Genomic DNA, 21,710 nt, shown 5'->3' on the forward strand with positions numbered 1-21,710 from the left:
GCGTAGCGAAGAGTGACACCAACAGACAACCAGCAGACACTTTACGATTGTTTATTTTCTCATTTTAAGTAAGATCGCGAGACATTTGCATGTCGGCATCTTATTTGTCAGCATATTTGATAGAATTGCAAAGATTAGAAATAATTAAACTTTGAATTATGTAATTTTAATTGAGAAGGAGAGACTGGTTTTGAGAGAGATCGATGAGATATATAAACAACGTCACCAGTGCTACCATAGACAGTGGCCGCTTTCACGGAGCTTATTTCACAATTCAAGACAACACCGTACCTCTGACAATGGTTATTTATAGCTGAACTTTTCTGAAGGTCAGAGTCTGTATCATGATTGCAGTGATGCATCTCTCTGCAGACAGCTTTGTCAGCATCTGATCCGCAAATTCAACACAACTTTTTAAACACGCATTAAAAACTTACATTGGTCCTGCCGAGCATATGGCTTTACCTTTGTACCTAATTGGACATACATTTTCTGGAAACACAAACTATTTGTTTTCCAACAATATTTAATTTTTGTAATAAATTTCAAAACAAGATAATACTGGTCAAAGTTGTAATATTTTGCACACATTCATCAATATAATGTTATGCAGTAGTGTGTAGACAATCCTATCACTTGACTCGGTTTTCTGCATGGTTTAGCAAAGTGTGTCTTGAAGTTAGCAGGAAACCAATTGTAGGGCTTAATCCACAATTTTGTCTACACTTTTACCGAAAGTCCGCTAAAGGAAACCATTTTTCTCAGAGTATTTCGTTATCAGAATGTAAAGTAGATGTCTTTGATCGATTCTACTTCCCTTCTCCGTCATGTTAGGAGTTAATCGATTCCGGTAACGTGTTTTGATGCTGTTCATGAATAAACATTCGACTTCGCTTGATTTACAAATACTGTAACATTAATTAGTAGTAAAGTAAACGTGGACAACTGGGATTAAGTAAGAATTTTACACCCATTTTATTCATTTATCTACATGAAGCGAAGGAAAAATTAACCATCCATGTAACTAAAGTATAACCCTGACCTATATACGAACTCACGCACGCGCAGCAGTGCATTGTCCTGAACTAAGCAGGGAAATTCCCTTCTGAGCATGTTTATACACGTTCCGAAGGTGTACGGGAAATTCCGTGTGAGTCATCACCATCAAACTAGCCTATATAAAGGACCCCCGTTGTCAGTCCGGCCGGTCGGTCGCGGAGTCTAGCTGATGTTGAACACGAAGTTCCTATCGGTGCGAACTTGTTCACCTGATAGATAAAATTTTAGTAATTTCCTCTGAACTTAAAATGTGACGGAAGACCATTACTTCAAATAATATGAGACGTTTCAGATGAATGGTACTGATATCTAAAGTGTTCACTCTTTTATCTCTACGTACAAATGTAGTTCCTAAGTCGTTCTCTATTCTATTCCCACCAACAAAACATTCAATACTCATTTCCCCTCCCCGATCTTTATCAATACTTATGATAATATCACAAGTTGTTCTGTTATCTGTTTCATAGCATAATATCCAACCAAATCGTCAAATTCATCTCCAGTAGCTAACTTTACACATCTAATGAGAACTGTACCATGTTGAAGTATTTTCATATTGTCTGTCATCTGTTGATTTACTGTCTGTAAAGTGAGAACAGCTGCCTCATCACCGACACTTTTAAGACCCAGTTTCTTTAAAGTTGTGTCCCAAAATAATCTAACTGGAACTCCGCTAGCTGTATACGAGCAATAATTCTCCCCCTCGTTTATCCACCTTCTTAGTGTATTATCTGCCTTCATTATTGTATTAAGAGGACTAATTTTAAGATGAATTGGTATACCAAGAAGTGCAATGTATGGATTTGTAGGAGTAAGCCAACTACGAAAATCTAACAATTTATATTTGTTTACATTGCTATCAAAATAAATCACATTCGGAGTTCCTGGTGGTTCAGCAACACCTCCTGCAATTTCACTATCCAATATATCTAAGATGTTACGCGGCACATTATAAGGCATGAATTTCTGACTAGCCGAATCCCATGTCAGAGCAAAAGGAGTAGAATCATTCGAAGCCTTTGTGGCGTCAATTACAGTTTCATCAATGTCTTTAAGTTCGGAAAATTCTACAGCATGCTCGTGGGGTGGCGCCGCGGCATTGGCTAAAACGAAATATTTTTCGCGGTCTTTATAACGAAGGACGTAATCCTTATTATGATTAGCAGCCATCTTAGTATTATTGTTAACTTTAACATCACTCAGATCTTCAAGCTCAAGATTTTGCATACGAATTGTACCTAGACCGAAGCCACTGGATCAGACATACTCCGTAGGGACCTATATACAGTGAAAATTAAAATAATACCTTGTAATATACAATACACAGTCATGGCTTCAGCAATAGGAATGACAGTTCTCGGTGCTGTATTAAATGCAACGACATTCACAGGAGGAAATATTATCGGACAAAAGCTTTCTGGGAATGGTGAGGCTCTTATTGAAGAGAAAGTTCGACATGATAAAGCATTAGAAAAATTTGAACATGATCGCAACGTCTGGTCAGAAAAAAGATTACTCCAGGCTGACTGGGAAAGAGAAAATCAGGCAAAGGATGCACATGCTGCGGCAGAATTAAGAGATACAGATGCAGAAATCCTGGAAGAAGCAGAAGCGGTGCAAAGCAACTCTACGTCAGTCCAGCGCAAGCGTTAGCGCAATTCTCAGATTATTATCAACCCAGCCCTGAGCAAAAGAAATATGAGATGATCTATATTGCTGGAGGATTAGTCGTGGGATGGTTTATCTTCCGATAGGGTTACACCGGTAGGGGGCTCCTTCGGAACGCTTCAGAACGACTACAGCAATTCAATACAAAAGCTAATTGACCAGTTATTGAAATCGATCATGTTCCCATCCTGATCTGTTATCCAGATACGCATTGAATTCATGTAATCTCCCCCTTTCTCAATGGCATAGAAATTGCTCCGTTTTTAAAATCGTAAGTAACCTTTTCACTTATTTCTCTCGTATCCCGGATGGGAAGTATTTGTAAACAGTTCGATACTTTCCCCTGTATGTATCCTCCGGAGGCACCCGAACCAAATGAAACATAATTTCCAGTAACATCGACTACATCTGAATGAACTATATATTTAGTGACTGTTAAGAAATCCACTTTCTTCGGACTCATAGTACTTTTTATAACTGGGTGTCCTCTGGCTTATCTGAAAAGCCAACGACGTTGGCGAAGCTACCTGTAGCATTGAAATAAACTTTAACATCTTTAGCCAAAGTTAGAAGAACGTGGTTTGTCGGCAGATTTTTTTCAAAATTAATTTTTTGCTTCAACCCGATTGCTTTGTTTAACGTATCGATATTGTAGTTACCTGGACGTATTGATTTAGTCTTCTTCGGTTGGTCACCTTCTTGATATTTTATTACATTATTCGTCGATGTTATGTTATGCCATGAATTATATAGTCCGCACTCTAGCAGTCTTATCTTCGTAAACTGTGTCGTGTCAATACAAGGGTAAAAATTAACAGTAACAGGTTCACCTGTTTGACTTTCAATCCAAATGATCATCGTTGTACGTTGTATGTATATATTACTAAGTATAAATGTTCGATGAATATTATTATTATTCCGAAGGTGCCCATTACGAAGTATAAGGTTCTGCAGGAATAATATTTTTCTGTTCAAGGAGATCTTTGGTTGCTACCGCGGCAGCAGTCGCACCGCCTAATTTTGCCAATCGAGTCAAATTTGGACGACTTGGATCGCCAACCTCTATTTTCAGAAATTTGCTGGAGATCATAAGATATCCCATCGCAAGTCCTGCGATTACAATACCATCGTACATTGTGTTTACAACTGTTTTAATATCCATGATTGCTGACTAGTATATAAAATAAAAAATAAAAATAAAAAATATGGGTAGTTAATCCATCTCATACAATGTAGAGGAGCTGGGTCCTCCCTCTCCCTCCCCCTCCCCCGTCGGAACTGTTCCGGAGGGAGCTGCTACGTGCTCTGTTTTTTTCGCTTTCTGGGGAGGATCTTTCCGAATGGGACAAATATGTCGAGCACGCCCCCAATATAGTCCTAATGCAGTCAATGAAACTCCCACAATTCCTAAAACAAGATAACATTTATTATACCAGCGTGAATTATTATCACACTGTTCTTTCATTGTAGGCGGTAGGTCTGCTACCGCATCGCTCCCCCCTCCCTCCCCCTCCATTGCTTTTAGTTTCTTCTCCTTGTTTTTCCTGTTCCATTCCGCTAATTTCTTGCCCGCAGCAACTCTCCCTGGATGCTTCGTCGGTAACGACACTTTCTCTATGTTGCGCTGTGTCGGTGGTAGAGTCGTTGTTTCCGTTTGCGGTGTGGGCTCCGTCGGCGGGGATTCTGACGGAGTCCCTGGCGGAGCCGTTTGCTGAGTCGGCGAAGTTGAATCCATTTATTTCAGGTACTATATTAAACCCGATTTTTTTAAAATTTAAATGTTTACCCGTAATTAAACCGGTGGAAATTAGAGCAATCACGGGCCCCCATGTGTAGGCTATCCGTCCTGATAATCGTTTTATTTCACTGTTTAGAATAAAATCCTTTTTAAGATCAGTGGCATAGTTATCTCGGTCATCGATTGGAACTACCTGACTTATTGCACGGGCTCCTAGATCTATGAAACTTTGAGTGATGGTATCACTTATAAGAGAACTGTATTTCGCTTCATAGACTTTAAAGGCTCGTGTTATGAATTCATCTTTCCACGTTTCCACTTCTCTAACTGTAATCTCCTTACCAAAAAATAACTTGCTTTGACCACTTGCGATGACACAGAGTATTTTTTCACGTTTCGTCTCTATTATGGATCGATTATTGTCCGAAGGCGCTGAAGGCGCCGAAGCCCCTTCGGAACCGTTCCGGTAGGGCGCTGTCGTATTTGCCGCTGCCGATGACTTTATTAAATTCTCCATTGTTTGCAGTATGTTATCTATTCTTAGTAAAAAATAAAAAATTCGTTTAAACCTGAATCCGAAATATAATATTAACATGGTCTGGAATGTTAGTACAATTCCGAAGTATGGAAAATTCTCCTCCATTAAAATCTATCTGTATATAGAAACACGAATCATGAGTACAGACTTATTCCCAGTTGCTTTTCAATTGAATAAGACGAGCGTACCGACAGTACAGCATGCTGATATTCCTTCCAAACCGGACGGGGGAATAAAACCTATTCTCATGGACTTAGAAATATATGTAACACCGACAGATAAATTTACTTTTCATCCACGGGATATATTTAAAGATAACGTAATCACTCATCGATCAGCGAAAGAAAGTAATGTCTGGCTGGGCGGTCCAAACATGAAATATTGGGACCAGCAACTGAATTTCGCTGTATGGTGCAGCACTACTGGTTGTGGTATATCATTCGCCCATCTCTTCGATAAGAAATTTCCTCCGCAAATACGATCATTCTGCCGTTTCCATGTATATTTTACAATACGTAGGATCCTTCATGAAATGGGCGTTGCACTTCCAGACGATACCCCCACTTCAAAGCGGGCGACAATCCGTACAATCTCGTCCAATATGAACTTCTATGTACAGAATTTGGAAATATAAGTCCAACGAAGTCCGACTTTCGATATCGAAAAGGTCAAAATAAAGGTCTTGGTTATGGTTATGAATATTACACTAATCGTGGTCCCGTTAGACAGCCAAAAGCGATATACAACGGTCATGACTTTTTCCTCTCCGCCGACGGAGGCGTTTTCTATACACATACAATTTTTGGAAAGAAAAAACATGTACTGTCCGACAAAGAACGACCGCACTACTATTTCTTCCGAAATGATGGATCGGAGGGACAATACAATAGTTTCATTCCTCTGAAGGGAGACTCGGGACTAACAAAGGCTGGCCTAGCCCGCCTAAACGAAAGCCTTGAAGCCTACGTATATTGCATACTCGGCGCACAAGCAAATATTCGCAGTACCATTGTGGGCGATACTGGCAGTGCACAGCAAGTCCGAAAAGAATTCGGCGTTCTCCTCGAAGATGAAATTCGTAATACCGACAAAGTAATTAGTTATAGGCGATATCAAGACACAATAATGAATACTGGCGTCAAACTTGATATGGCAGTCTCACCAAATTTACTTCTCTTACCGTCTGAAATGGTCATTCTTTCGGGCCCGGCGATCTCAGGTTATAATAATGAATTGCAATACGCTACAGAATCTATGTCCTTCGGGGTGAACGGTGATATAAACACGGAAGTTCGAGAAAGTGCTATACATGAGATGGAAGGAGGGGAGGAGGGGGGGGATCCCGTGAAGTGGCAAGACGAGCCCGGAGGATCACCACCACCTCACAATGACACGACTCGGATTCGGTCCCCTCCCCTCCCCTCCCCGGAACGGGCAGCATCTACGACCAGCGTAGACCCTATTCACGAATATGGTAAAATTGGTTTGTTATCTTTAGCAATATTCATTACTATTGTAGGTACTGGAATAAAGTCACTAACTATATAGTTCATTCAGATGCTGTCGATGTGACTGGGTTTCATCTAACTCGAACCAGTAACTTAAAAGAACTAGAAGAGATTCATTAATTTACAGTATATAGATCCAGAGGAAATGTCAATATACGTAACCCCACCATTCAACATGATTATAACTGGACCGACATATTCTGGCAAAACAGAATTTATGTTGGACCTCCTCACCGGTCCGTACTTAAGGAAATTCGAATATGTGATATTCATTTGCCCAACATTCATGAATAATAAAGCGTATAATAGAAGATTCATTTTCACCGATGATAATGTGTTTATATTTCCAGTCGGACTCGATGCAGTGGATGATACATTAACCTACGTACATAAAGAATGGGCTGGAACGAACACTTTAATAATCCTCGATGACTGCGCCTCGTCCAAAGATATGAAGAAGCGCAGTAACGTTTTAGTCCAACTTGGTTTCAGCGCAAGGCACGACGGATTATCTGTCTGGGTTCTGACTCAACAATATACTAGTATTAGTAAACCATTCAGGGAAAACATACAGATGTTAGTACTATTTTACACACCGAACAAGATAGACAACAAAAGTATTATAAAAGAATATGGAATGGAGGTGTCAGAACGGGAAGCCGTGGGCCTAATCAAGCAATTGAAAAGTAGGCCATTCAGTAAACTAGTATTTCGTTTACGGAATCCGTACGACATAAAATTATTCGTATAATATAGCAATTATGGAAGCTGAAGCCGAAGGCTCCGCCGAAGGCACTCTTAGAGAATTATATTACAACCCGAAAACTGGTTTTGGAGGTGTACAAAAATTATATGACGCAGCACGGGCCAGCGGACTCCACGTTACTAAGAAAGAGGTGAAGGACTGGTTAAAAACTCAGCTAACTTATAATCTACATAAACCGGTACCTCGTTCTCATGCTACGGGCGGCCGACGCGTTTTTGTAACATCGATAGACTCACAGTGGCAAGCAGACCTTGTGGAATTCCCTGCAGCATTCGCAAAAGAGAATCGTAACATTCGATACATGCTAACAGTAATCGATGTGCTCAGCAAATATGCATGGGCCAGGCCGATACAGTCAAAAACGGCTGATGATACGTTACAGGCGCTACAAGACGTGATTAAGAAATCTGGGAGAAGGCCCGACAAACTTCAGACAGATGAGGGGCGGGAATTTACTAATCAGAAAATGCAGGGGTGGCTCCAGGAGTCAGGCATTCATTGGTTTCACACCTACAGTGACAAAAAAGCTAGCGTCGTTGAACGTTTTAATCGGACCCTCAAGACGATGATGTGGAAATACTTTACATATAAACAGACACGTTCCTGGCTCCCCATTCTACCCACCTTCTTGAGAATTACAATAACACCGTACACGGAAGTATCAAATGAAACCCAGGGACGTAACAGAGGAGAACGATTGGCAGGCATTTTATACACTATTCGGTCCTGAGTTGGCAGCCGGGGAGCCAACCCTGAATTCAAGCCGGGAGAACGAGTCCGAATTACAAAATACAAGACCACTTTTAAGAAAGGGTATTTACCAAATTGGACAGAGGAGATTTTCGTGGTTTCAAAAGTTGTGTACGCAGCTGGCTTGGGAACGCCACCAGTTTACAAAATAAAAGATCTGAATGGAGAGGAAATACTTGGCACTTTCTACTCCGATGAACTTCAGAGCGCACCTTCAGAACGTGGTGCTGACGAGCTGTACAGAGTAGAACGAATTTTGAAGACGAAAAAAATTAGAGGAAAGAAATATTATCTGATAAAATGGAAAGGTTATCCAGAAAGTTTCAATAGTTGGGAGCCGGAGGAAAATGTTATTAGAACTTCGTAAGTTCCTGTGCTGGTACTACGTAAGTACTTCGTAAGTTCCTGTCCATGGTACTTGTAAGTACTTCGTAAGTTCTGTCATGTACTTGTCAAGTACTACGTAGTACTAACGTAAGTATTTACGAAAGTTATTCAATAAGTACCATGGAAAAAGTCTTAATTTCTGAAAGCCGAAAGTGTCAGTTTACCACCCCACTTCCACCCCCCACCTGGCCAAGTATTTATCATGTACTGTCGTAAGTAATGTTCACTTACTGCATCTTTTTCGGCCGTATGTGGATGAGGTGGGGGCCCCTCAGTTCCTGAACATATTAAGTTAGCAAGATCTTCAAAACGACTTCTCATGTTACCACAGTCCGTTCTTTCGAGTCCCCCTTTTTCAGCTTTATCGATAAGTTCTGGTTGAAGTATAATGTACACAACTGACATGAGCCATAGACAAGTAACTTCAAAGTCCGGTGTTACAGAACCGTAGGGTTTCATAATGTCAAGTGCTCGTAGGTCAAACGAAGCATTATAAGCACACACAGATTCACAAGCGTTAAGAAGTTTGTGTAGGTTCTTGAGTGAGACTCGAGGTGTTCTAGTTGTTCTTGACCAGGTGGGAAGTACGCTTTTTCAAGTTCCTCCTCCTTGAAACCGTCTATTAAAAATCCCTGGCTGCCGCCGCTCCATGCAATTCCAAAGTCAAAAGCTCGTGGATATTCTACTGGTCCGACTGTCTCGGTATCAATTGTTGGATTAAGTATATTCTTGAGAACGAGGGGGGTAAGAGCGTTCCGAATTACCAAACATGGAAGCCTATAGTCGTGGCAAATTTCTAAGAAAGTCTGTTTGAACTTATTGTGAATCTCTTCTAGTTCTTCTAAGGCGGTACGGTGATTTCGTACGACCTGGCTCGAGTCAACACATTCCGCCTGCAATAATCCCAAGGCATATCTTTGAATATGATAATGAAACTGTGTAAATGGTCAAATGCTCTAGAAACAATCTTTTTTTCTTCCGACTCCGTGGAAACGCCCCGGATTCGAGAAAAAGTCAGATGTTGAATTATGGAAGAGTCACAAATAATGTATTGTTCTGAAGGGAGGGGGGAGGAGGAAACCTCCTCCCTCCTCCTCCCAGCCTGACATTGTAAACTAAGCGTATGTTCTATAAACTGTTTCTGAAATCGGCAATCGAAACGGGGGAGCGCCCATTATAAAAGTCGGCAATGTTGCTGGAAAAACTAGTGTCAAATTCTGGTACGTGATACGGATCCAAATTTATTGCATCGTAACTCTTACCACTTCCAGTTGGTCCATTTATGAATATGTATGACATTTTGGGATACTATATCATAGAAATTTTTTTAAATTTTTTTTATTAAGATATATACTATAAGACAATGACAATCCTTTCTATTTCAGATGCAATAAAAATACTTGAAACCGGAGAAAACATCAAAATTGATGATGGAGGCAAATTAGTATTTGGTGAATATGTAGATCCTTTCATATACGTAGACAGTGAGCTAGAAGTAGTTTTCAACATCGGACCTAAATATGGTTCGGGAGGAGATCCAGCTACATGTGATGGGGTGTGTGTCAGTTGGCAACTGAGTCTTCAAAAGTTTACTGATTTAATAATATTCCGTACCCTAGGTGAAAGTTTCGATGCATCTACTGCTAAAAGTTATGCTCTAAGCCTGGCCGCTCACTCCAAGAATACTACTGGATTTTACAATCCATCTAAAGTGTATCAGAAGCGAGGGAGCGAGGCACAGCCGGGCATGAGGTATTTTAAATTTCAGTTTAAAAGAGGGAGAGGGAGAGGGGCTCACGATTTCGCTACATGTATTGATATGGTTCAAGAAATTGACTGCGGTTTTAAAACAGTGAGTCCGTTACTACCAGTCCGAGAAAATCCTGCTATTGTACCTCGTAATATCCGAAAAGGTAGTAAGATAGAATTCTTAGCATTTAAACCGCGCTTAAGTAAGCGTGCTCTTTCTTTCACTGTTGAGAGATTAATATTTTGTGCTGCGCCTAATAAACCAGAAATTCAAGATGTGGAAGAACTAGTCGACTTAGAAAGATTAGGCGAGATATATAAACAAATAAATGCTGCCAAAAATATTATAGTGGATTTTGATGACCTATCATAGAATAATTATTTTTTCATTTTAAAAATTTTTAGGATAGTATATATCATAAAGATTATTATGGCCCGTCGATTACATACAGCATTCAAGGGAGCAGTTTTACGAAAAGAATTTCCTGAAGTCAAGCGAGTCAAGGATATCGGGGAGCTGGTGGATATTGAAGGTATGGTCCATTCGGAACGAAAGATGTACTCTGTTTTTACCGAAATGGAAGTCAAATTATCGGATCCGAAACTGGTAATACACAACCGCGTTCATTGTATGTTAATTAAATGATACATACACAAAAGATGTAAGAGGATCGGGATCGGATGTGGGGCAACAATTAATAGATCGCTACGATCGTATGCTGATACAATTGAAAATGTTGAGGGTTCTGGTCTCGTTCTCGAGGAGATACTTAATTTTGAAGTAATTCTAGTAGAGTTTTACTCGGGGCTGGCCCGGGGGCTGGCGCAGTCCAACTTCCCAGATGGTTAAAAAATAAGCATTGTGTGAGCGATCTGGTGCTACCTTCGGGCAGCGAGAACTGTTTTCAATACGCCATTGTAGCAAGTTTAAAGTTGGCCGACCCGAGTTTCGTGAAAAGAAATGTGGTCAGGTAAGGAGAAAATGGAATACGTACGCCCCATTTATGGCTGACTACTGTTGGGAAGGTATTCCCACGCCCACGCCCGCCGATCTGACTGTATTCAGGCGCTTCGAGCAGCAAAATCCAGGCATCAAACTTCAAGTATTTCAGATCTACGAAAATGATCCCGCTCCCCCGTCCGACATAACTGTGTTATATAGTGCCCCTGGCGGAGCCCCTGACGGAACGGAAGGTGAAGCCCGTTCCGAAGGTGATAGGAATCAAATAGCAAATATCTTACTGATAGTTGGCGAAGACGGCGGCCGTTCTCACTTCGTACCAATTACTGCGGAAAATCGCCTTCGTAATTCTCGTACTAATCGAAAGAATGAGCGCAGACGGAAGTGTATTTGTATGGTTTGTAAAAGAGGTTTTAAGTCAACAGAAGAATTAGAAAAACATCAGGTATACTGTGGAACAGACACTGCCCAGCCAGATTTTCCTAAGGAAGTGTGTCAATTTGAAGGACATCGGAAGAAGGTTCCTTCTCCCTACGTCGTCTATGCAGATACTGAGGCAATTATTGAGAAGGGGACCGGCCGACACATTCCAATTTGTCTTTCGTATGTTATGGTGGAACGGGGGTGGGGGGGCCCTTCGGAACGAGGCCCGGGCCGACCCACTGTTTATGGTAAAAGAACATTCACAGGTCTCTCCTGTGTTACAGACTTTCTAAAGGATATGAAAGAACGGGCCGAGTATTATTCTAAATCGTATTATTGGAAAATAATACCGATGAGGGATCCTTCTAATTACCGGCGCGACGGATGTGATCCAGTCTGTATTGCATGTGGAGAGCCGGCAGGATACCGAGTAGTGAAGGAGGAGGCGACCTTCTATTGCGAAGGATGCCGGCCGTCGAGAACCATTCCTATCTACTTTCACAACCTCAAGGGATACGATGGTTCTTTTATTTTGAAAGAATTACATGAAATCGTTACCGAAGGAGATGATGGGGGTTCCGGACCAGAGCCTAAAATTATAGCTAAGATGAGCAATGGAGGAATTATGGGTCTCTCGAAAACATTTATTTTTCACGCCTCAATTGTTGTTGCCGGAGGGAAGAGGGAGATAAAGAGACGTTTCTTTTCTATAAAGTTTATGGACAGTGCTCAGCTGATGATGGGGTCATTGGCGAAGTTGGCAAAAACTGTGCCGGAGACCCAGGGGTGGACGGCGGCGCCACTTTCGTACCCGGACATTCAAAGGGCGAAAGGTTTCTTCCCCTACGAATATTTAGACTCGGTTGACAGACTGGGAGAGAACCAGCTCCCGGAGAGGGGGGAATTTTATAGCGAATTGACGGAAGAGGGGATTTCTGAGTCTGATTACGAACATGCATTAAGAGTATGGGACGAAGTTGGATGTAAGACGATTCGTGATTATATGGAATTCTATTGTGAGACGGATGTTCTCCTTCTTGCTAATATATTCGAAAATTTTCGCGACACATGTTTAGAAGCATATAAGTTAGATCCGGCCCATTACATGTCAGCGCCTGGCTTGACATGGGATGCTATGTTACTTTACACAGGTAATAAATTTGGGCTCATTCAAGATGCTGAGCAGATGAATTTCGTACAGAGGGGGATTCGAGGCGGTATCAGCCAGTGTAATATTCATTATTTACAGACAAATCATCCTGCGGCCGGCGCCACTGGCGGGAATTACGATCCAGAGAAGCCAGTGACCGAAATAAAATATCTCGATGCAAACAATCTCTACGGCTGGGCAATGAGTCAACCAATGCCCACGGGCGGACTTCATTGGATGACGATGGAAGAATGGTTAGAATGCGGAGCAGGCTTGGAGGGTGGGGACCCGGTTCCACCTTTCCACCAAGTTTTCTAGAAGTAGACTTAGAATATCCGGTCGAATTACATGAAGAACACAGCGATTTGCCATTAGCGCCACATCACTATGAATTTCCGAGGCAGGGCGGTCGACTGATTACAAGTGTGATGGATAGAGAGTCCTATGTCTTACACTACAAGTTGCTGGAATTCTATCTTCGGATGGGAATGAGATTGAAAAAGATTTATCGGGTGCTTGCTTTCGATGAAGCTCCATGTCTCGCGAAATATATAGACTTTAACACTAAAATGAGGGCAAAGGGGAGGACAGATTTTGAAAAGAATTTCTATAAGCTGATGAATAATGCAATGTTCGGTAAGACAATAGAAGATGTTCGAAAGTACAGAGACTTTAAATTTGTTTCGGACTGGAACGGCACGGATAGTGGACGTAAAAAGATTCAGAAGTATAATCCAAAGATGAAACATATAACTTTCATAACTTCCGAAGAGGATGGTGATTCCTGCGACAGTGCTCTACTGGAACTGAAAACGGATGAGCATAAATATGTAAAACCAGTTTTCATCGGCGCCGCAGTACTGGAACTTTCTAAGCTGCTTATGTATGAGACGCATTATAATTACTTTCGGGTAAGTTCCCTGGAATACGATTAGCCTACATGGATACTGACAGTTTTGTTTACAGTGTGCCGATACCGAACGCCTCCCCGGACGTAACTTTCAATGATATAGTCCCGAGAAGATGTGGAAAAGAATGGTGAGAAGTCTATATATGATACTAGTGGGATGAGTGGGCCCATGGTGACCCCCAACTTTCCGAAGATTAATAAAAAAAGTGATAGGTAAATTTAAAGATGAGTTGAATGGTGAACCTATTCTTGATTTTGTCGGCATACGCTCGAAAGTGTATGCTTTTCGAACTCCCGTTTCCGAGACGAAAAAAAATAAAGGGGTTAAAGATGTTTGTGTTAGAAAACATTTGAACTTTGAAGATTATAAAGATCTATTTGAAACTGGGAAGAAGCCCGAGCCGGCACAATTTGTACAGTTTGTACGGAAAAAGGCTGGAGAAATCCGTAGTGAAAAGCGTAGTAAAATCATGATGGCGCCAAATGATATCAAACGTGTGCAGCTATACAATCCAGACACGGGTGAATGGCTGGCAGAAACATGGCCGATAGGACGGACGACGGGTCATGGTTACGGTTTAAAATTGTAAAGACATTAATCTACTATTTTCATAGAGACTAGGGCATCACTGATAACATAAATGTGGGCAAATATATTATCATTGTGAGCGTCATCGCCACCCCACGCGGTATCTTTCTTCAGGATCTCAAGTTGAATTCCGTCCTTTGTGTTCATTACTTTTAAACCATTTCCATGAAACTCAATATCTTTAAAACTACGCAGATCGATAAACAGACAGAATTTATTCTTCAAATAATCGGCCTCATCTATATCAATTTCACACCAATCTTTATCTTCAGCAAAATACCGTCGCACCTCTCGCCAAAATTGTCTTGGTATCATCTTCTGAGCGTACACTTTATTTGCAATGCCTTCAATCATTACAGACACAGATTCAATGGATGGGTTAAAGAAAAGTTCACTGTTCAGTTCTGACTGATTCTGATTTTTAGTGAAGAGTATAGCGATACCTCTAATGCTACGTCGTGGTACATTTATATTTTCATTGATAACCGTGTCCGATTCTTTGAATGGGATTGTTCTAAAATAATGTATATGCTCGTAAAGGTAACTTTTTCCACTGTTGTAATAACCAGCAGTTGACCCCGCGAGTTTGAGGTCAGAAATTGTCTCGTATTCCATTTGAATGTTTTTTAATTTATAATTGGTTGTAATAAACTGATTACTGACAAGTAATTGGGGGGCGGGTGCCAACGTAATTTCCCATTCGATATGACTCCCTAACGCTGATGGATATGCAACTCCATGGCCTGTTATGAGGGGGTGAGTGAGACGAATAGCATATTTTGTTTTATATGTGTCGAAAAGTAACTTATCGCCCACGACGGCAGCATCTGCATCGGTCGAACCGCTTCTTAATTTCTTAGATTTTCGTTCTGAATTCCATACAGTGTCATGTTCGTTCTCTCCTTTTATGTTTGAAGAGATCGCGATAACATTCAATAAGGTTATATTTATTCAAATCGAAAAGTGTCTGACCCTCAAATGTGAGTTTCATACGCTCCACCAAATTTTTGCAACATTTGTACTACACGGGTAGTTCCACCTCCCGTTACTTCGAGATCAAAAACCAGGTCGAAAGTATCTGGAACTAAGAGTACTCCGCTTTCTAACTTCGGACATCGTATGATAAGTGTCTGGCCTGGATCTGCCTCACTTGGATTATGAGCAATCACGTGATGAGTTCTTTCTGACTTCGTTCCATTCGGTATTCGGTTGGTGAAAGTCGGTGATAATGTTCTATCGTACCCCATTTTTCGTGTAATGTATATAGTAGAAGAAAAAAAAGAAAATAAATCACATCTTACATTTCACTTCGTGTATATAATGACTTAAGAAGAAAAAATCACATCTTTACGTAAATATTTCCGTCTGACTGAAAGATAAATCGATTGCCTGTGTCGCGAATCAATCGAAGAACCCAATATTCTTGGAGATGATGAGCCTCTTGGTCATCCTCAGTATCCTGGAATACAGCTATGAATTCTAGTCGCTTAAAGAAGTTAGTCTTTTGACATTCCTTCACGAAAGCTAAAATGTTATGATATAGATTATCATCTTTGAGTCGGACACCTGGATTTGCTCGAAGTATATGTCGATTTACTCGTCGGAGTTTGCACCATTCCAATTCGACAGAGAAACCAAACAGGTCTTTATTTTTAGAAAGAAACTTTGCAATATTCTTTTCACCAAACATGTTGATGCCGTAGGGAGTGTCATATATTAATACATAATTTTATTTATAATGACTAATGTTAATCCAGTTAAAAATATCCATAGCTGTTCTCCAACAAATCCGACCACCGATCCTGCTGTTTTTAATAGAAAACTGACGAGGGAACCGATTAAACCTGGTATTGCAGCAGCACTTTTTGCGGCCAAGGTTTTTAACCATTCGCCAAATTGCTTTACAATTTCTTTCGCTTTTGTATATACTTTGGGCGGACCTGAACCAGACCCGCCAGTTCCTCCCCCTGCTCCCCCTCCTCCTCCCCCTCCTCCTCTAGTCACAGCCAGGGCAATTGTTGATATTGTCATTCCAAGGGCAGTCAGTATTGCAGCGATTGTTATACCATTTCGTTTAAATAACTCTGTCAGCTTCAGTCTCAGTGACAATTCTGGATCGGAAATTACATCACGAAGAGACCTAGTCGACGCCAGTCTTTCACGTGCCCCACTGATCATATCAAGTTGTACTTCAATTCGATCATCAATTTTAGCTAGTCTTGTTCTGAGTTCGGGTGTAAGTTCTGTCTGCTCTAACAGATTTTCTCTTTCACTGTAAAGCTCATCAAGACGCATATTTGCCATCTTTAATTCATCAACAAAAGCTCTATATTCAGGGTTTAGATTGTTCCATTGGTCGATTTTATTTTCAAAAGCTTTATTTTATCTGCATTACCAGAAGCATCTCGCCGTAACTCTGTCAGTTTATCTTTGTATATACCCATGTCTTCTGGCGTCATCTTCTCAGCCGGTATTTTATCGGTTATCACATCTTCAGAATGCAATTCACGACTCACATTTTCGGGCTCTGCGCTTGAGTGATATTCGACTCCACTCCATGTGTATACTTTATTTATAAATTCAGGTCCTCCTTTTCTCCCCCTTAATGTGGATTTCTCTAAAAATCTACTTCCTTTATCCATTGTAACTCTGATGTCTTTATAATACAGTTCACCACCTTCAATCTTTGCATATAAAATCAATTCGGTTCGTGCATCCGGATTAGTAATCCTATATTTGTCTAAGGTCCTTCAGCCATATTTTCTGTAAGTTTTCTTCTCTGTTTAATTAAAATATCCACCTGTGGGCTATCCACTGAAGGATCTGGGTTTGCAAAAGTATCATCGGTAAAAGATGTTTCAGCAGCAGTAACATCGTCATCATTCAAATATGATTCATCGAAATCCTGGAGTGGTATATTTTCTTCTCCTCCTTCTGCCATATTGTCTTTCTATATTACTACAATTATTTTTTATCATCCCTTACATATACAGTAAAAAATGCACATCTCAGTTGTTGAAAGCGTTGAACAATTGGCCGACTATATCGAAAGAACTAGCGCTGCATATCGTCGCAGTTATAAATTAATGGGTCGAATTGATATGGCTCTTAATATTACTAAGGGAATTCTTGTAAGCTCTGCTGTAATAGCAGCAATTCCAACAGTTCCGGTACTGTTAGCCTTAACTCCTATACCAGGTGTTGTTATTGATGTGATACAAGGGAAAACTGGTGTAGCAAAGAGACGAGAGAAATATAAACATTATTATGTTCAATATAAACAGCTGCTTACACAAATACAAGAAAAAGGTGCAACCCTTCGGAACGAGGAGGCTCCGGGGTCAGAACTTATTCAGGACATATTTCATCAGGCGCTAGAAATTCAAAAACAAGAAGGATTTAGTCCGCCGCTGGAGCGATATCTACGATATTATGGATTGAATGGATATGAAAGTTAGTTCGCCCCGATAGGAACTTCGTGTTCAACATCAGCTAGACTCCGCGACCGGCCGGCCGGACTGACAACGGGGCTCCTTTATATAGGCTAGTTTGATGGTGATGACTCACACGAATTTCCCGTACACCTTCGGAACGTGTATAAACATGCTCAGAAGGGAATTTCCCTGCTTAGTTCAGGACAATGCACTGCTGCGCGTGCGTGAGTTGTATATAGGTCAGGGTTATACTTTAGTTACATGGATGGTTAATTTTTCCTTCGCTTCATGTAGATAAATGAATAAAATGGGTGGTAAAATCTTACTTAATCCCAGTTGTCCACGTTTACTTTACTACTTAAATTACTTGAAATTGATTTCCATGAATGGCCATCTGAATGTCATCCAGCTATTGTTAGCGGGAGTATAGCGGCCACTAAATGGTGGTAAAACAACTAAATAGATGTCATACAGGTATGCACGTACACTTACAGATACCTACCTACCTATCTAACCTTCCAACCCAACACACATGTACAGACTTACAGATCACTTTCTCAATTACGTACCACACTATTGATGCAGACTTCTTAACCCTTTTTAGCTTTTCCTTTGAAAGTGTCTTTAAAAATATCGTCAGACTCGGAAAGTGGACGTTTTCACATTCTATAAAGTCTGAAAACTTTTGCGGTGTATCGTCTTTGAAGACAAATATAGAGGACATACTCTGATTTTGGTAAAAATTATGGTAAAAATTATGACAAATCAGACATGGTTTGAGCATATCAGGCCATCCGAATGAGTCAAATCCAGCCTTAGGGTCCAGGCGTGTATTCTTACCTTTTTCGGACTTTTCCTTCACCTTTCAAAGGTGACTAAAAGACCTATTAAATTTTTTTCAGTGTCTTTCAGTCTTAAAATATGTGTAAACGGGTCTTTCTTTTGCAAAGTCCGCGATTTTAGAACGTTCATTGTAAATTTTACGTTGCATTTGAATGGTCACTTAAAAGTTCTGTAGATAATTAAAGATGACGACTGTATTTCATCATTTGTTCCATGATGTTTGGAAAGTGACTGTTAGCATATTCAAGTGCACATCGGGTTATTCTGAAAAGAGAGTTCGGGTTGAAGGACACGTCATTCACGTCAAGGCAATTTCCAATGGATGGTGTGTGGCGATATTCACTGTATATTTTCACGTCCACTGGTGAATCGTGTAAAGATCTGTGACCAATGATTTCCTGCAGGCAATCTATCACCAGGGGATCATAAGTCACGTGAAATTTGTTTGCGAACAGGAAAGGTTGCCTTAGCAACCATGGCAGGTCAGCTGTTGTGAGGATACAGATATCGTGGATGTATTTTCCATGGCAACGAATATTCCCACTCCTGTCACTGGTTCCGTCGTCCCACATTTTAGCCCGTGCCATGGACATGCTGTCACGCGTCTCTCCACCAGGGGCTTGTGGTAATCGATTTAAAGTTGAATAGAAGTGTTCCTCGGGGGTGTCACTACCTTTCAGCCAACTCAGAAGAATACCAGCCTTCTCGTCGGTGAGTACGAAGTCAACGAAGTCGCGACTTAGGATAACGTGTGCTTCCCCGTAATAGAGGGAAATATTCGCTGGTGGGATGGAAGATCTTGTCTCATCGGTTTTAACAAGGACTCCATTCTCTATCACGTGGACAAATTCTTGTCGATATGGAACTACGTTAGGTATACTTGAGACGTCATTTTTACCGTCCAGAGCGTTTAATGATCGTACAATTTCTAGATTGGTGCGCAGGGGATACTCCTGGCCGGATAAATTAATGTAGTATTTCCACCTTCCTTTTTTTGACAGTAGTTCTAAACATTTCATTTCGGCATGAAGTAGGCCAATGGATCGATAAACTATCACACTTGGATCGGGTATCACGAAAACATTATTGAAGCACTGTCCGATAGCTCTGATGGCGTCATGAAGTAGTTTTGGTGACTTTCTGTCAACATGAAGGCAATAATAATTATGTGGCATGTAGATACTTCGCAGAAGTTGTTCAACTTGATGTGCAGATCGGTAAATGTATATTCCGTACGCTACGGGAAATTCCGCTTCTTCTGACGAGAGTGCATTCGAATGATACGCTCTCAACGACCTAAATTCTGTACAGTTTTCGGTCAAGCGGAGAAACTCATCATCCGGTGCGATGTTTCTTCGTCGAATATCCCGTATGAAATTAACAAAACCTGATTCAGTTGAAGCTAGCGACAGGTTGACACAAATTTGACTAATATTAGTATACAGGGGAACTTGCCTCATTGATTTACTATTTGCTTTGTAGCTCGGCGCTTTAACACCAATGGGATGCAGCTTCATACCGCGATAGGTGTCGTTGAGATGGTGTTTGGCGTTCCATCCACTAATGTTGTGCGCATGTCCCAGGCCGTGGACATTTTGCCATAGTCTCTTCTGAATTTGGTTTCCGGGTAGACCGTATGGGTGCGGCTTGTTGTCATGGTGAGGCAACGGGTAAAATACTAAATACAACAATCCCAGTATGTTGGCTGCTATCAGAATCTGGAACATGTTTTTTACAAGCATCATGGCAGCGGATACGTTAATGTCAAGTTCTTTCTGATTGAATAAGGATGTTAAAGCGTCCACACCAATCAATCGATTTAGATTAAATCAGTTGAACTCTTTCTGGCGTAAAAACAAAGACAGGAAAATCTCGGATGATAATTGCATCAACACCAATGAATCACTGAGTTTACGGGTACCAAATAACAAAAATATCTCCCAGGAGATTTTGAGTTCTTGGTATCTGCGTACACAACGAGATACGATGAACACACTTTGAAGAGAATCCATCCAACGAAACTTACAATGTCAACTTTACATCCTTGAAGTCGAAATCATCCTTATTTCTTCCAAATTTACAGTTGATGAAAATAAGCCACGTATTCTGCCTAGGTACCAATTTCCAACATATACACAGCGCTTACATGAAACGTTGTCGTACCAATAATAACGATTAATAATAGAACGATTGTTACAAAGAACGTACAAGCTGTTACACTGCGTTGCATTTTGGGTAATGTTTGAGAGTGTCACAGTAAACACTGGTAGCGATGTGTTGCAACACTGCAGGACAGCTTACCAATTAAATAAAATAAACCTGTACATCTTAAACACGTGCCCTTTAGTCTGCTGAAATGTGATAGGATCATAAGATCTGTTGACTACGGTTATTTCAACAAATATTCAGATCAAGAAGTATAACATTGTGTTTCGTGTTTATTGGTTGTATATGATGGTCTGTTTTGTGCAGATTCGTTCAAACTCAATTATATGTCACTATTTTCCATTATCTTCCTTCCGTTTGTAAATTACAGTTTCTCTTCCTGGTTCAACAATAAAAAGCGTTTATATTCAATTTCTCAACACAGCATGTATATATGTAAGTCCGGAGAAGAATCGATTTGTAAACAATAACATTGCATTTTGAATCATACTCTGTATTTGAAAACTCCACAAGCTTTAACTCTTGTGGCATTTTTCACGATTTGTGTTCTGCTTGTAAAATGCAGTTTCTTGGTTTTTTTTTCTTCTAAAATAATTGTCGAAATGCCATGTGTTCAGCTTGTCGGTACAATGTTCGATGTTATTGTTGACGTCTGAATTTTAATCAGGACTTGAAGGTTAACGTTTTGCATTTCTATATTATTTCTGGAGAAGAGGAAGACAGTGTACTTGTTTTCCAGGCCAAAGATAATGAAAATATTATCATCAGTTACAGATATGGTTTCTTTAATACAATAAATTGGTAAATCCAATGTTGAAACTTTCCTTTTTTTTCATGCTTCAGTTGGAAATGTCCATGACATCTGATGATTATGTATTACATTAAACACAAATTTCTGGTCATTACACCCTCCATAAAGAGTTTTGAAGAGATGGAATATCTTTTTTTCTGGCTCAGAAAATGAATCCATGTTCATGGCGAATATGTCATGGGTGACGGTGACGAGCAACGTCATATTAGCCGGCACATGCGCAATCTCTCACTGCCGTCTGTTTTTCGGCCATACCCCCC

The 21,710-nt window shown here is 40.5% G+C and overlaps 1 protein-coding gene across 1 annotated transcript; it reads right to left on the reverse strand.

Annotated features, from left to right (window-relative positions):
• Window positions 1-35: 35 nt before the first annotated feature.
• LOC139148461 (N-acetyllactosaminide beta-1,6-N-acetylglucosaminyl-transferase-like) lies at window positions 36-20,665 on the reverse strand. Its single transcript, XM_070719921.1, has 2 exons — window positions 17,989-20,665; window positions 36-915 (listed from the first exon to the last, which is right to left on the reverse strand). Exon 1 carries the CDS (start codon window positions 20,216-20,218, stop codon window positions 18,653-18,655), a length of 1,566 nt encoding a protein of 521 aa, XP_070576022.1. The 5' UTR covers window positions 20,219-20,665; the 3' UTR covers window positions 36-915; window positions 17,989-18,652.
• Window positions 20,666-21,710: the final 1,045 nt, after the last annotated feature.

The sequence above is a fragment of the Ptychodera flava genome, chromosome 13 (genome assembly GCF_041260155.1).
Source record: "Ptychodera flava strain L36383 chromosome 13, AS_Pfla_20210202, whole genome shotgun sequence".
NCBI lineage: Eukaryota > Metazoa > Hemichordata > Enteropneusta > Ptychoderidae > Ptychodera > Ptychodera flava.